This window comes from Zosterops lateralis (genome assembly GCF_965231275.1).
Source record: "Zosterops lateralis genome assembly, chromosome: 1".
Taxonomy (NCBI): domain Eukaryota; kingdom Metazoa; phylum Chordata; class Aves; order Passeriformes; family Zosteropidae; genus Zosterops; species Zosterops lateralis.
Window position 1 is genome coordinate 78,620,675 of NC_139762.1, and position 14,816 is coordinate 78,635,490.

Consider the following 14,816-nt stretch of genomic DNA (forward strand, 5'->3'; position numbering starts at 1 on the left):
TTCTTTTTTTTTCTTTTTTTTTTCTTTTAATAAAAAGTCTGTGGTGTAAAAGATTCCAGATGCTCCCTTCCCTCCAGTCATGCTGAAGCCTGTTTTGGATGTTGCTTAGCATAAGAAATGCCCAATTGCATTTATGTTAGAAAGGAAAAAAACTGAGTCCCAGAAAGGCTATGGAAATCTTCTAAGTTAAGCCAAGTGATTGGTGGCAAGCCACAAATATGACACAACTATTCTAGTTTTTAATAACATGCTCTAAACAAACCATATTCTCACCTCACTTCTCCCAGTGTCCAAAGCTGGTGGGAGTGTGTTCATGCACAACTTACTGATAGGTTTCTGGATGCTTGTTTCAATCTAGAAAAAGAAGAGGAATGAGAATGAGACAGCTGCAGAAGGTGAAGACTCTGCAATGACCGACATGCCTCACACAGAGGAAATGACAGACATCGTAGAAATGAGAGAAGAGAATGAATAATAAACGGGATGCAATTGTTCTCTGCAGGGACGATTGGAGTGACGCTTCAGCATCTTGTCGTCTCTCATACTTTTTTGTTTGTTCGTTTTTATTTTTGTAATAAAGAGGCCTTGATTTAAAAGGTTTCAGATAAATTCTCTAGCATACTGAGTATGCTCTCACTGATGAGGGACCTAAAAAGAGGTCTTTGCTTCTTTTTTTTTCTTTTTCTTTTTTTTTTTAATTGAATTTTTTTTTTCTCACTCCATGCAAGCATAAAAGATACAATTGCATCACTGTAGAGTCTTCCTTACTTATGCATCCACCTTCTCTGGACAATCTGCATTTGTCAACCAAAGCCCTGCTCCTGTGCGCCTGTGTGTGTGCGGACCTGCGCTCGCACACGCACACCGCCACGTGCCACTGGCTCAATGCTACTGCCATAACCCCACTCCCTCCCCCTCTCCTTTCCCTTCCTTTTCTTTATGAGAAATGGAAAAGAAGTTTGGAATACAGAGCTTTATTTTACTTGCTTGAAAATGACTTTGCTACATAAACTAATATACTATGGTGAACTATATCTTTTTGTTTGGCCTCATCACTAGAGCTTATACTGCACAGGGTACAAGACAGGGAGGAATGTGGGAGTCTCCCCATAGAATGTGGAGAAAAACAGTTTCCTCTCTCATGTTGAAAGTGTGTGGATGTGTATGTACACACACACACAGGTACAGGAACAGAGACATACATATATATATTTATATATATATGCATATGATAAAATACACACAGGACAAGAACTATATTTAGCTTTCATTCCATCAGAAAGATAGTAATCTTTTGAAAAATATAAACATTTAATTCAGAATTTTCTTGATTCATTAAGTCCCACCTTACATATAATTTTCTTTAGGAAAAAAACATGCACTTTCCTCTTGTGAAGAGGTTGATGGCAACTGATAGACTTTGACTGTATTTGAATAAAACAAAAATAAATATTGACAAGCTTTACCAAAGTTCTTGTCCACTGATCTAACTTTAATTTTTAAAGGTTGATTTGTTCTCTATAATTATTTCTGGTGCCTCTATATTAAAAGAGAATAAGATCAGATAATGTATGCAGGATACCATGCTAGATAACATTAGTACACATAGTTCCATGAAATTTTTTATATAGAGATGTACACAGACGTGTGTGTGTGCATGTGTATATATACTTCTGTACACATGCACACACACACACAGATGTATGTTTTGCTATGATGTATTTACCTATGCAGTAGATCAAAATCCATATGGTGAAGCTTGAGTACTGATGGTCCTCCAAGCTGAAAATTAGGGTCTTTGATGATCTGTTGGCTCTCCAGGCAGCGTTGGTGGGAGTGAGGAGCTGTTCACATCAGCCCGCAGAGCCGTGTGCTCTGAGTGCTTGTGGCTGGAGTGCACCTTAAATAACAGTGTGAGGTCGGGTGGTAGACTCAGGTTGGGTGGAAATGAAGGCTGTGTAAGAGGTGAGGGAAGCAGGGAGGCTGTGAGTGTCACCGATGCTGCTGTGGCAGCAGCTTGTGTTTCTGTGCTCTTCTGTGTTTGGCTGCAGGGCAGCGCCTGATACCAGTTTGTATTAGCTTGGGTTCTTTCAGATTTAATCATGTCAGAGTCTGGAAACCATTATCCTTTATCCTATATCCATAAATCAGTTAATTTAAACCTTATTTAGTAAAAATATATTTTTCTAAGTTGTGGAAATTATTATTTAATTGTGGACAAATTCTGTTTCTAGATTTATTTGCCAGGTAGTCCCAGCAGTCAGAGAACTGATCAAAACTAAACATTACTTTAAATGTTTTATCAGTATATGTGTATGTAGACATACACATGTGTATAAAGATATATATATTGTATATTATGTACATTTATTTTAAACTACAATACGTTTCCTATTTTTCCAAGTTCAGCTAAATATGTCTCTACAAAAATACTGAGTTGACTAGTTACCAGTTATGGCCATCATGAAAGGCATTGTATCAATGAACTTTACATTTTATTGGAAAGATTTGTACCAACTTGTTACATGTGCAAATACAATAAGAAAAAAATGTAGAAATTACTGTGTTAACAGATAGATTTGCAAAATCGGTTTACAGTTAATAAGCAGTGGCACTAGGAGGGTATAACTAAAACCAGTAACCATGTTTGCTGTGTCACCACAGGGTAAATACTTTTTGACAGCAATTTTAAACAAATTCTTTTTAAAAAACCCTCAGACAAATTAATGTGTGCAGGATGTAGACTGTACACATACATTAATACAGGTTCTCAAACAGTCATATGTATATAATGTGTATATAGACAGTTACAGATCACAGTGGTCATTAGAGGTCTCCTCTATTCATGTAGTTTTGGTTTCTCCAGTAATTTGTCTCCAAGTCCACAAGATGCAGTTTTTCAGGAACTGTAGAGATGAAGCAGGAAAATATTTTTGTGTAATATTTCTTTAGGTACATGACTAAAATTCAAACAGCAGTATTTTTGAAGAATTTTGAGCATTACCAGTGTAGGTCTCAAGGTAATGATTGCACCAAAAAGTAAAAATTTGAAAACAAAGGATAACACTGAGGCTTGTACTTTAGATAAAAGATGAACAAATATAAAAAAATAAAAATTATTGGTCATACAGAGTTAAACTAATGGCACTGTAAAAGATAAATTTTCAACTGTATGTGTAATTCTTACTAGTCCTTTACTTTGCAAGATACTGGATGAGCACAGGAGTGGTGGGATTTGGGCAAGAATTGAAGCAGTGACATAAGGATACGTGGATTGCATCTTTCTGCTTCCTGCAGGTCATGTATTTCTTTACATTTTTCTGCTGGATTACCAAAGTGTGACAACATTTCTGCAGGGAGTGGGTCCCAGCCAGCCCCTCATGTTGGCCCAGGTGCTCGCTGGTGGGCAGGCAGGGTGCTCAGCGAGGAGGGAAATCCCCCTCTGCCCCTTGCAGACACTGGTCCTCCTTCTGGGACTGTTGGCAGGAGCTTCAGCAACCTCCTGAAACCTCACTGCTCCATTAGTGGCAAATTGAGCTGGGCTGGTGAAGCAGCCAGTGTGATGGGCTACAGGCTGGGAGGGGACAGACATCCTCTGTGGCCAAAACCCCAGTCAGAGCATCACTGATAGTGTCTCTATGAGGTAGATGCTGGTACATGCCATGTCCTGCACTTCTTCCTTTCCAAAAGTACTTATTTGACTTCTAGTGAAATGGCTTTGCTGCGTCTCTCTTGTGCTGTTGCATATGAAATGGCTATCTATCTCTGTGGTAATTATTTTGCAATCGAAACCTATCCTGTTTCTGTGTCAGAGAGCTGGAGCACCATCATCTCAATGAATTCATGTGGAGACTTGGCCTTTCCAGACTTATTATGCAATCAAAGTTACAATTTAAAGAGAAAAATGTTGATCTGCATCTTACACCTTGTATTGCAGAGCAGCTCACGCAGTGGGAATTAAGAGCAGAACACCGATTAGCTGTGAATTAATGTTCCTTGACTTTTAGTAAGTACATAAAATTGCATCAATGTGTCTTGAGCTTTCCTCTTTCAGAGTTAAGAGAAAGCAGTGCAGGTGTTTTCCCCTCACTGCCCTAAGCAGGGTCTCACGCTCACCGAGCACGGGGCTTGATGGACAAAGCATTTCTCAGCCAGTGCCTGAACCTTTTTGGGTGCAGCGGTGGCTTTGCAGCCACGGGGCAGCCCTGCTCCCCATCCCCATCCCAGGCAGGAGGGCTCAGATCCCTGCTTGTTTAGATAGAGCCGCCCTAAGTGAGAGGATTGGGTAAGTAACAGAGAAGTCTTTTTATTTTCTACTCATTTTGGTGCTAAATATTTTCTTTGAGCAGGAGATTTATATCTGGCTCTTGCTGGGTGTTTCACCGACTCTGCAGCCAGAGAGAAGCAGGCTCAGACAGAGGGTTGGCTGGTGAATGCAGCTGATTCAAGACAGGCCACGGCCCACGAACAGAATCCTTTTGAAGGCAGGAACGCCTTGTTTTGTGGGATGGCGCCTGGTGCTTAAAAAGAAGGGAGAAAAGATGCTTTCAGGCCCGGGCAGCCAGAGGCGTCGGGCACGGTTCTGTGCTGGGCTGCAGGGTGACAAGGGGAAGGAGCATCCCGCAGTTTGGGCATCCCGGCCCCCTGGTGATGAGGTGCAGGACAGTGCAGGGCACGGCGAGGCGGCGGGATGGGCTCTGCCTCTCCCCGAGGTCCTGTGCCTGTGGCGTGGTTAGCAGAGATTCCAGTGCAGCTGGTTGTGACCTGGGGATAGAGGCAGTGACCCTTGGAAAGCCGGGGAAATGTGTATAGGAGAGTGTTGTGCAGGCACGTCTGTTGTGGCCTTTGACCGGTTCCTTGGAGCAGGGGTTCAAGTCTAAACATGATCTCAATGTGGGACTAACACTAAGCCATTTTATAAAATCGCCATTTAAGCTACATAAAAGAGCAAATGAAACAGCAGACCTTATACCATTAAGCTGAAACATGATTTAGATTAGTGGGGTGGAATGGGAGAGAAAGAAGACAGGCTGAAAATCTTATAGATATTGTACATCCCTCCTAAAGACAGCAGCATGGTGTGGAGGTGAGGGAATCAGAGGGCAGAAAACACCATTTCCCTTTCAGCTGCCCTGGAGAGGGACTGAAGGATGAGGAGCAGTGTGTCCATGTAACAAACTGTGTTGGTTTCCCAGTAGAGGAGTCTTCAGAGACAGGAGTGTGAAACATCTTTGAAGACAATTCAAGCAGTAACAAACCAGCATGCAGGTTTTATAATGTGCAATAAGGAGGCACGACATGTCTTCCAGTTTCTGAATAACTGACAGGGCTGCCCTGGGGAAATGTCACCTAAGTATTAATTAAACATGACAAAATTGTCACAATTTTGGTAGCAAATTGGCATATCCCAAAAACCAGCTTAACCATAAAATGTTACGACTCTCTTCCTTTGTTCATGTTTGGCTTTCTACTAGAGTACAGCAAACCACCTATTTTGAAGGGAGTAAGGTCCTGTGGAGGGGTTGCAATGCAGAACAGGCTGTGGGGGCTTGTGGTAGAGTCCCAGGTAGGAAGAGGAGCCCTGAATTTATTCTGTGCCCTGCAATACACGGTATAGCAGCCTGGCAGCATCATGAAACAAGGCAGAATTGTCAGCTTAGCAGCAAACTGGGTCCAAGCGTGGTTGTAAGCTGCGGCAGCCCTGCAGGGCAGTGGGAGGGCATGGGATGAAGCATGGCCCTGGCTCCAAGCTCCAGCTCAGGCAGCTTGTGGGAATTTGCTTTGGACAGCCAAGTTCAATTGTCAGTGCATAGATGCAATCCTCAGCAAAACCACTGCCAGACTTCTCAGTAATTGGCACCTTCCGAACAAAAAGGCTAAAGACAAAATACAGGGGCAGAGAGATTGAGCTTTAGGCTCGGCTTGGAGCACAGACTTGCACAGAAGGGCATTTTGGCTGCAGCTCCTGCAAATTAATTGTAGGGTTAGAGAGTGAGCTTCAGTCTCAGCATTTCATAACTGTGACATCCAATCCATCTCAGTAGAACAGAAGAATGGCAGTATATTTTTAGGTGCTCTTTTGTCTATAATCCCAAAGGGAAACTTTTCCTTAGTTTTACCAAACCTTGTCACTGCTCAAATAAATTTATTAGTTTTACCTCATTATTTTCTGTCATTCCGAGTTCAGTGTCTTCAGACATTTCCTCATTTTCTTCTGAAGGTTCCTGCTAGACTTATTTTGTCACTGTTGACATTTTGAGAAGGAAAATGTAATTGTCGTGCTGACTGAATGTCATCTAACGCTGTGATTAAAAAGTAGCTTACAACAAAACTCTTCTTTGATGGACTTTTTTTTACTTCTCATTTGCTAAGCTGAAAAGGAGAGTCAAGAAGTAGAAGGAATTAGGAGGCATCTTTATCTGAAATAAAGAATTAAATGAGTTAATTCAAGTTCATTCCTTACTTCCAGCCACCTTGTGACTTTCTAGTGAAAATCTTTACCCAGAGTTTTCCAGCTAAGTTAGCAGTGCCTCCCCAGAGCAGCACAGAATAGTTTGAGGCATGCAGGTTTTGTATATTTCACAACCGAATGTATAACAATGACTTGAAAACAGGGGCAATCCATTAGGTTTAAAATTCTTCTGGACATGAGCAGCCTGGTCCAGTATCCAAGGTGGCCCTGCTTTGAATGGAGGGGAACTTAGCAAGAAAACTGCCTGCAATCCCCTTACAACCTAAATTGTTCTCTGATTCAACCAGGAGCCTTCAGGAGAGGTCCCTTTATCTTAAAGGACTTAAGATTGCTTGCCTTTTTTTAGGCTTTTGGTTCAGGATTGAGAGACAGTGCCTAATAGGGGTCTACAATGTAGATATGTGAGCAAAAATGTTGAGCTGCACAAATTCTTTTGCTGGTGACAAAACTTTGGTGTTGCAGAGCCAGCTTTACAGTACCCTCCCACCCTCTAGGAGCCCACAACGAGAGCAAAGCAAAAATCAACTATTGTATCTGCAGATAAAGTATTTGAGCACTATACTGCACTTCTCCCATTAACTCTCTAAGCAAAACTGCCTGGAAACAGCAAGCAATTGCACTTATTACCTGCTTCTCTCACCTCTCTTCATGTGCATCATTCAGCATTAAAAAAAACCCTACCCTTTCTCCTAACTCCCCTTTGTAATCATGGTAATGCAAAGAAAATACTTACATTTACATAATAGAATGGCTTGGCCTATCTGCAAATGAGAGCATATAAATCCCCTCTTAGGAAAGGATGTAAAAATTGAAACAGCAGCTTTATCCATAATTCAGCAAAAACCCACAACAGAAATACAAAGAAAAAATTGAAGAACTGAAAAAAAAAAGAAATCAATTTCATTAACTTTTAAGGAGGCTACTGTCTGGGTGGCATGTAAGGTGTATGTACACATGCAGAAAGCAGCAGAGCCTGGAACTAATGCTCATTGCTCAATTTTGTAGCTTGCTCTCCAAAACAAATGTTACTCTGCTTTTGTGTCTATTATGATGAACAAAAAATCCCTCCTAGGCTATAATGAAACAATTGGAAGGCTACAGGCAATAAGTTAACTGGTTGCTTAGATCAACTGATTTTATCCAAGTTTGCAAGCACCACAAAACTGTAAAAGCAAAATCTAGAAAAAAAGTTAAAGATACCTATTTTTGTAGATGACATTTCCTTGCTTATTACCATCAACAAGTTTTTCAGTCGTTTTAATAAAATCATTTGCAATATCTGTGTGTATTTTTAAAAAGCAAATGCACAGGAGGCAAGGTTTAAGCTGTGTTTTCAAATGGCAGAAACAGCCCCCACTATCATAAAGGCAATCAAGCTCAGATCATGTCAGGTCTTGATCTTTCAGAACATTGCTCTCTCTGCTCCCTTATTTTAGATAATTTAGATTATTTTGTGGTGTTACTGCCTCCGCCTTAGTTTTGTGAAGACAAACAGCTATGGAGGGTTGGTGATAAGAGACTTGCAGTTGGAATTGCAGGTAGTGTCAAAGCCCCCTGTGCTGCTTGTGCTGTTTGGCAGGGCATTTTACCATCACAAGGCCACAGAAATTCAAAGTGGACCTGACTGTCTCTAGTGGAATGGCTGAAGTGCATTGCATGGGGTTTGGGCAGGACAGCCTAGCAGCGTTCCCTTTGAGAAAGACTTGTTTCACCTACATGGGACAGAAAGCTTCTTAGAGTGCCTGAGGAGGGGCACATGTGAGTGTAGAGGAGCGAGTGTGTGTATGCTGACAGAGATGGAACAGATGGCTACAAATGAATGAGCTGAAGTGTCTTTTGCAAGCACCCTGCACTGTTACCCTGCAAGGACCATACTGGTGGGCAAAGAGAGCAATAAGCCCTACATTTATCATCTTTAGTGAAAGGTTCTCTGGCATTTAAAGGTTACTGGGCATCTTAGTAGATCCTAGTTACTAGGGAAAAACAAACTTTGTAGTGCTAGAAGCACAACAGAGAACAAACTTTGTTGTGCCTTTTGCAGTGGAGAAGCCAGTGTCACAAGCCTGCTCTCTCCATCTTTGCATACTTGAGCAGGGCCAGCCACAAGACCACTCTAGGAGAAAACTACAAATGTTGAGCAAAACCTAAAGCAGCCGAGAACTGTTTTGTCTTCACAGTAGGAAGTCATCATGGAGGAGAACCACACTGTGTAGTGGTAACTCCCAGGAAGTCTCAGTTCTTCTCAGTCTTCAGTTTCTGAACAAAGATAGCTTTGACCACATGCAAGGTCAGGCTGCACCATTTGTAACATGATACTCCAATCTCAGAGGGGTGCTATAAGGATAACATTCACAAATGCTGGTGAAAAATGCTTGGATACTACAGGGAACAGTGTCACAGAAATGCCTGAAAATACTCAATTCATACTTGCATGTTCTAATCGTGCCTTTGGGTTCTCTAAAATTGACTTGTTTTTAGTTTTACAGAAATACTTTTAGAATTGAGAGTGAGTAGTAGTGTCTGGAAGCAGCATCCTAAAAAAAAGGCAACCCAAAATCTGAAGACTCTTGCTCAGGAAAGTAGAGAAGTTTGGGAGCCTCATCTTTTCCCAGCCTGGCCCTCTGGCCATGGATTATTCTGCAGGATAACATCTTGTTCTGTTCTCAGCAGGCTAATAGTGCTGAAAGAGGCAAAAGCAGTAGCTAGCCACAATTTGCCAAAGTCGTCCTGAGATTAAGGTCAATTCTTTATCAACAAACTTTTGTAGAGAAAAGGCCCCATTTTTCAGTTTGTTCCTATAATTTGAAGGTAAATCTGAGAACTAGGCAAATGCATATTTCACCTGAGAGATATCAGTGGGTTTTTATTTCTTTCAGAATATCTTTCAGCTTCAACATTAGATTCTTTCTTAAGATAAAGCTGTCTTTATGCAAAGCAGTGTGCCTAATAGCCATCCTCAACTACTTAAACAAGTCAATTTTGCAAGGACTGTAGGTGTCAAGCCAGAGCACTGTTTGGAACTACAGTACAGGGATCCTAGATTTTAAATGAAATGTTACCTCATGCATCATTTTCTATCATACTTGTAGAATTCCAGTTTGTTTATCTCAAAATAAATGTTGCTTTCTGTAATTTGTACACATGCTAAAGCTGCTGGTATGTTTTTTTAATGACTGTTTTGCTTTGCTTTAAACATGTGGGTTTTCTGTAAACAAAAATGAAAGTTAAAACTTTGTACATTTTTAAAATGACTGCTAAGGTCAGAAGTATAAAAGTATATGTCTCATTAAAATTGAGTGATGTTTATGTATTTAACAGATATGTACATTTTTGCATTGTTAAAAAGAATGATCCATGCTTTCTTTGAGGGGGATCTGTGCTCCAATATTGCCCAGTAGCTTTCATATTCTAATTACTTTAATTAAAGTTCTAACAGTTTGCATATGATTCATGATTCTGATTGCTTCTGTTTTTTAATTCTGATAATCTGACATGGTCTAAAATTCTCTTCTCATTTGGAACAAGCAAAATATACCTCCTGGTGAGAAATTAATCCAACACTTAAACTGTTTTTGAATTATGAGCATGATGCTGCCAACTGCAAGGTCTTAACTTGAAGTTAATGAAATCCAAAGGTCTCAGGGTTTAATCTGGTTGTTTCTACCCGAGATTCCAAAGCTGGCTGGTGGTTCGTGTGGGCACGAAGGGAGTGATTTTCCCTCTTGACCTCTGAAGGATTTAGGGTCTGCTGTCTGACTCTGTGTCTCTGTGTTCCGTGCTGAGCTCGGTGCTCGGTGTTCAGCGCGAGAATGATGTGGAGTCTCAAGGTCTTGGTTTTCTGGTTTCTCGCGTTGTTTATTAGTTCTTATCTTACAATTCTCTGTGTCGGGCCAAGATGTTCACAGCAGCCTGGACACGAGGTGACTCTCCTTCCCCTGTGTCCGGCCATGATGTCCACTGCAGCTCGGACACAAGGCGACTCCCCTTGTGATGGGAGGTCGCTACCTCTTATACAGATAACTACGTACCCATTGTTTACAATTCCATGCCAATGTCTATCACCTATACTAACAGGGTCATGTCTACTCTGATCCAATCCACTGAAACTACTTTATGCCCACGTCACTACAGACAATGGATGCCAAGGGAGAAGAAGAAGAACCCAGGCCACCATCCTAAAATCACCATCTTGTCCCTTTGCATCTACATTCTAAAAACCCAAAACTACAAAATCTTCTGCACAGTGATAACTACACTACTCTCAGTAACACCTTTGTGACTTGCAATTCTTCTCTGTGTTAGATGATTTTCACATGGACCAAAATCAAAGACTGTGTCTTCCTGGGCTCTGTGCCAGGCAAACCCCCCTGCACAGACCCCAGACCCTCTTTCTTGGGTCCCAGGCCTCTCTACCGAGGTCTGTGACTTCCCAGGGCGCCCAGAGGGATGCCCTGGACTCCAACACAAAGGTATCCATAAAATGATGCAAAACAAGCTCTTTATTTCTACAAAGCCTCCAAGTGTTGTTGATATGGAAATACCATGGCCGGAATACTTTTTCCATACTGCATCAAATACTTTTATCATTCCTGTTAAACAGACACTTAGTATTTAAAAGGAGATTATCCTTGTCAGACCAAGGGAAACTCAAATGTCACGAAGATCCATCCATCTGGCAGACCACCAAAGCTGTTCTTATGAGTTGCAAAAGCATTCTTAATCAAAAATATTTTTGTATTTTGATCACATTCCTTAAGCATTCCCAAATGACCAAATGTGAGCCATCCAGAGCCAGTGAGAAGACTGGCTTTTAGTGTTTTGACAATTGAGCAGCTACTGGTCTTAAAATGGTCTTGGAGCAGTACCATGGTAAGAGTTTGCTCATACTTTGCTTATGACCCCTTGGGATCCTGGTGCCTCAGCTCTCCTTACACTGGCCCACAGCAGAGAGATCCAGCTTTAGGGTCTCCTGCACCTCGTTGGCCCTCCAGTTCCCACCTGTTTCTTCTTGTCTCCTCCCTCTGGGGCTCCATGACCACACTCTCATGCCCCTGGCATCTGTGAAGGGCTGAGAACAACTCTGTTTCTCCTGGACCTTCATACAGGGCTGTCCAGGAGACATTCAGAGAGGCCTGAACTTGCTCTCACAATGTACAGCTCCCCCATCCCACTCTCCAGACATGCCTGCAGGGAGGATTGGCTTCTGTCTATTCTGAGACTGGGAGGGCTGGGCAGAACAGAGAACATAATCAGGGTGTCTACACCAGCAAATGCTCCGTCTCTGTCCCGCTCCCAGGCACGTGCTCGCTGGCTGCTGGCACCTGCTGGCACGGCTGTCCCATGCACAGACAGAGTGGTCCCTGACCTTCCCAAGCTCTCCCTGCCCAGAGCACTGCCCTGGCAGGAGGCCATGCTAAAAAAAAAAAAAAAAAAAAAAAAAAAAAACAAGGGAAAAAAAAAGAGATCTTGGCTAGGGCTCAGAAAAAGATACTGCCCTTGTGCCTGCTGGTTCTCTGCACTCGCTCATGAGGCCAGGCCAAGGGAGCCAACACCCCATGGCTCGGAAGGCCAGAGCCTTTTTGGAAACAGGTTTGAAAATAATTGCCACACTGCTTCATTTTGAGCAGACTGAGCAAGGCCAAACAGTGCAAACAGAGTTGCATGGTGGCCAGTTTGACATTTCTCAAACTAAGCATTCTCTCTCAGGGACTTTGCAGGCTTTGTTTCATTCTTCCTAAGAAAGAAAGGGCCTGATCTGAAGCAGGTAAAAAGACATTCAGTATGAGGGCAAATAGCATTATTACTTCACTTTCTTAGCTTGTAGTCTTGAAAATCTCTCCCTCATACCCATCAACAGCCCCTTCTCTGACCTCTATCTGTAATGATGACAATTAGCTCTTCCATTAACAATGTATATTGAAATATAATCCATCTTATTCCCCCAAAGGGCATGCACAGACCTCAGATAAGAAAGTGCCCCACTCCAGACAGAAACCCTCCCATTGTGGGTAGTTCTGCACAGCATTTACATTTGTGTACAAAAATCAGCAACAATATGGCAGAATGCAGCTCTGCTGGAGGTGTACAGCATCTGGGCAGCTGGGGACAGACCTATTCTGTGCCAAGGAAAAGGGCTTCTTACCCAGACAGGCAAAAAAGTACTGACACTAACAGATCTATGGCACCAAGGGAGTAGAAGCCTCACTGTTGCCTGTAAATGGCACTTCTGAATGAGGATGTGTTGGATGACCACAGCAAACACTCTCCCAGTCCCTGCGACATGCACGGAGACCCACAGGGAGGAAAACCAAAGACTGTATGCTGCTTGACTACCCAGGAGAAAGTCAAGTAGTAGTTAATAACTCTCTACACTGGCTCTGTTCTGCAGCTGTGAGAAATGGGCCTCCTTTCTCTAGGTGACATAAAAACTGTGTCTCATGAGCAGACAAACATTTTCCTGGCAGCTGGAGCCGGTGTTCCCAAACTTACAGCCAAAATAGATTGTTCTGTGATGAGCCCACCTGCAATACACAGGTGATTAATTGCCACATCCTCCAGTGCAGCATTTCTTTAAAGAACCAGAGGGTTTGGTGGCAAGCCCCACCAATGGTAACAGTCCCTGCTGTGCAACAGGATGCCTCCCCAACTGCGGATCTTACACCTTCTTTCCTAGCTCCTCAAAGGAAACTTCACACCATTATTTCCTTTGAATTTTCCATTTTGTTGTTTTATGTAGTTTTGGGAAGGGAGACACACCAGAATGAGCATCAGTGGGATGGGATGTTGGGGGATTGTATTGATACCTGGACCTTTCCTACAGGTGCCTTACAAACCAGGTGATTGTTGAAGCTATCATAGATTTGCTTTAAACATCCCTAATCATAGCTCAAATTGATTTTCCTTTTCCTTTCTTTTTTTTTTTTTTTTTTTTTTTTTTTTAAATAATGTTTCCAGCTACCTACTAGCTTTTAGAAGGCATTATTTTGTGTAATTGAAAGAAGCTTTATGTTTGCAACATACGTTTGATGAGACAAAATCCAGAACATGTGAGTGAAGGGAGCTCTAAAGAGGGCTCATCAGAAAATTAACATCATGGAACCACTTGGTTGTCTAAAAGCAATGTTAATATTAGATACTAAAAGCTAGTACACAAGAATCATGTGCTATCCCCTTGTGGTAATATCTGCAGGAGGCCAGTGATGCTCTGAGTGGGTGTTTGCTGGGGAGGATCTTAGGGGGCCTGAATGGAAGATGAGAGTCTGAGGGTCACAAAAGGAGACAGCTTGTCCTGCCACTGTGCAAGTGCTATTTAAACAAGGGACATAAACTACTAATTCACTGAGATTCGGTGGGTTTCTTGCTGTTTTAATTGTAAACCCTTCCTTTCCTCTATGATTTCAGTCCTGTTAGCCAAGCAGCTTGGCAATTACCTCTGAGAAAAAAAAATTATTGCTTCTACTGCCTCCCTTTTGAATATAATTCAAAAGACATGCTCAGGTGAGAGAACAGAAACTGCTCTAAACTGCTGTTTCCTGGCTTCCTGAAAAGAAGACAATCCTCCAAAATGCAAGTGCACTGCTATCCAGTTCGCTGGCATGGAAGCTGAAGTTTGGCAGCAAGAGATGAACCTGCCTAGGAGGGGCAAGAAACAGGCTCTCACCCAAGTTCTTACTTTCAGCTCTGCAGAACCACTTCTTGAGCAAAACACCCAGATCTTCTGTATAAAACAAAGGTCAAAATGTTATACAATACTGAAAAAAAAAAAATCATCAAAGTAGAGGGCCTGGAAAGAGTTTGAGTGAAATTGACACATTTGGCAGATTTATGCCACATCCTCCTTGCTCAACGTAATTTATTATTTCCCTTACCCTTCATACAAAACCAAAAAAAAAATTTGTGATGCAGAAGACATTCAGAAACAGTAGTGATGACAGTAATAGTTCAGCAAGTGGTCCACCTCTTCAGTTTTACACTATGTCTTTCAGCTAGAAATAATTTTTATCATTTCATTATCAGCAGTATAGGCAATAATATTCTGTTTTTCAAGGCACTTTAAACATTTTTAAGTATCTTGGCTACAACTGTTTCTTACCCCTGTATAAAAAGGACAGCAAAAATAAAATATGCTTTGTGCATCTTCAACTGCAGTTGGAAACTAACAAGTTTATACATCTTAAAAGTTACGTGATTTACTCTTGGACAATGTGAGAATTCAACCTCACCATTTCTCACCTACATTATTTTTGACACTGTGAAGCCTCATGTTGGTGAAGCAGGAATAAGTTATCCCAGAACCACTGCTCAGGATTCACTGTTACAGAATAATTCTGCCTGTGAAGATTCA

At 41.8% G+C, this 14,816-nt stretch overlaps 1 protein-coding gene across 2 annotated transcripts in view; it reads left to right on the forward strand.

The window, feature by feature from the left end:
* The window catches only part of ANKH (ANKH inorganic pyrophosphate transport regulator), a 105,828-nt gene extending 95,909 nt beyond the window's left edge, over positions 1 to 9,919 (forward strand). The window contains exons 12-13 of one of the 2 annotated variants that reach the window (XR_014592051.1): positions 359 to 7,863; positions 7,999 to 9,919. Coding sequence is in view for 1 of the 2 variants with exons in the window: in XM_083880934.1 (XP_083737060.1) it covers positions 359 to 475 (117 nt within the window). In the remaining variant the exon portion in view is untranslated. Of the gene's footprint in view, positions 1 to 358 lie in introns of both variants that reach the window. The other variant, XM_083880934.1, reaches the window with a different exon arrangement.
* The last annotated feature ends 4,897 nt before the right edge of the window (positions 9,920 to 14,816 follow it).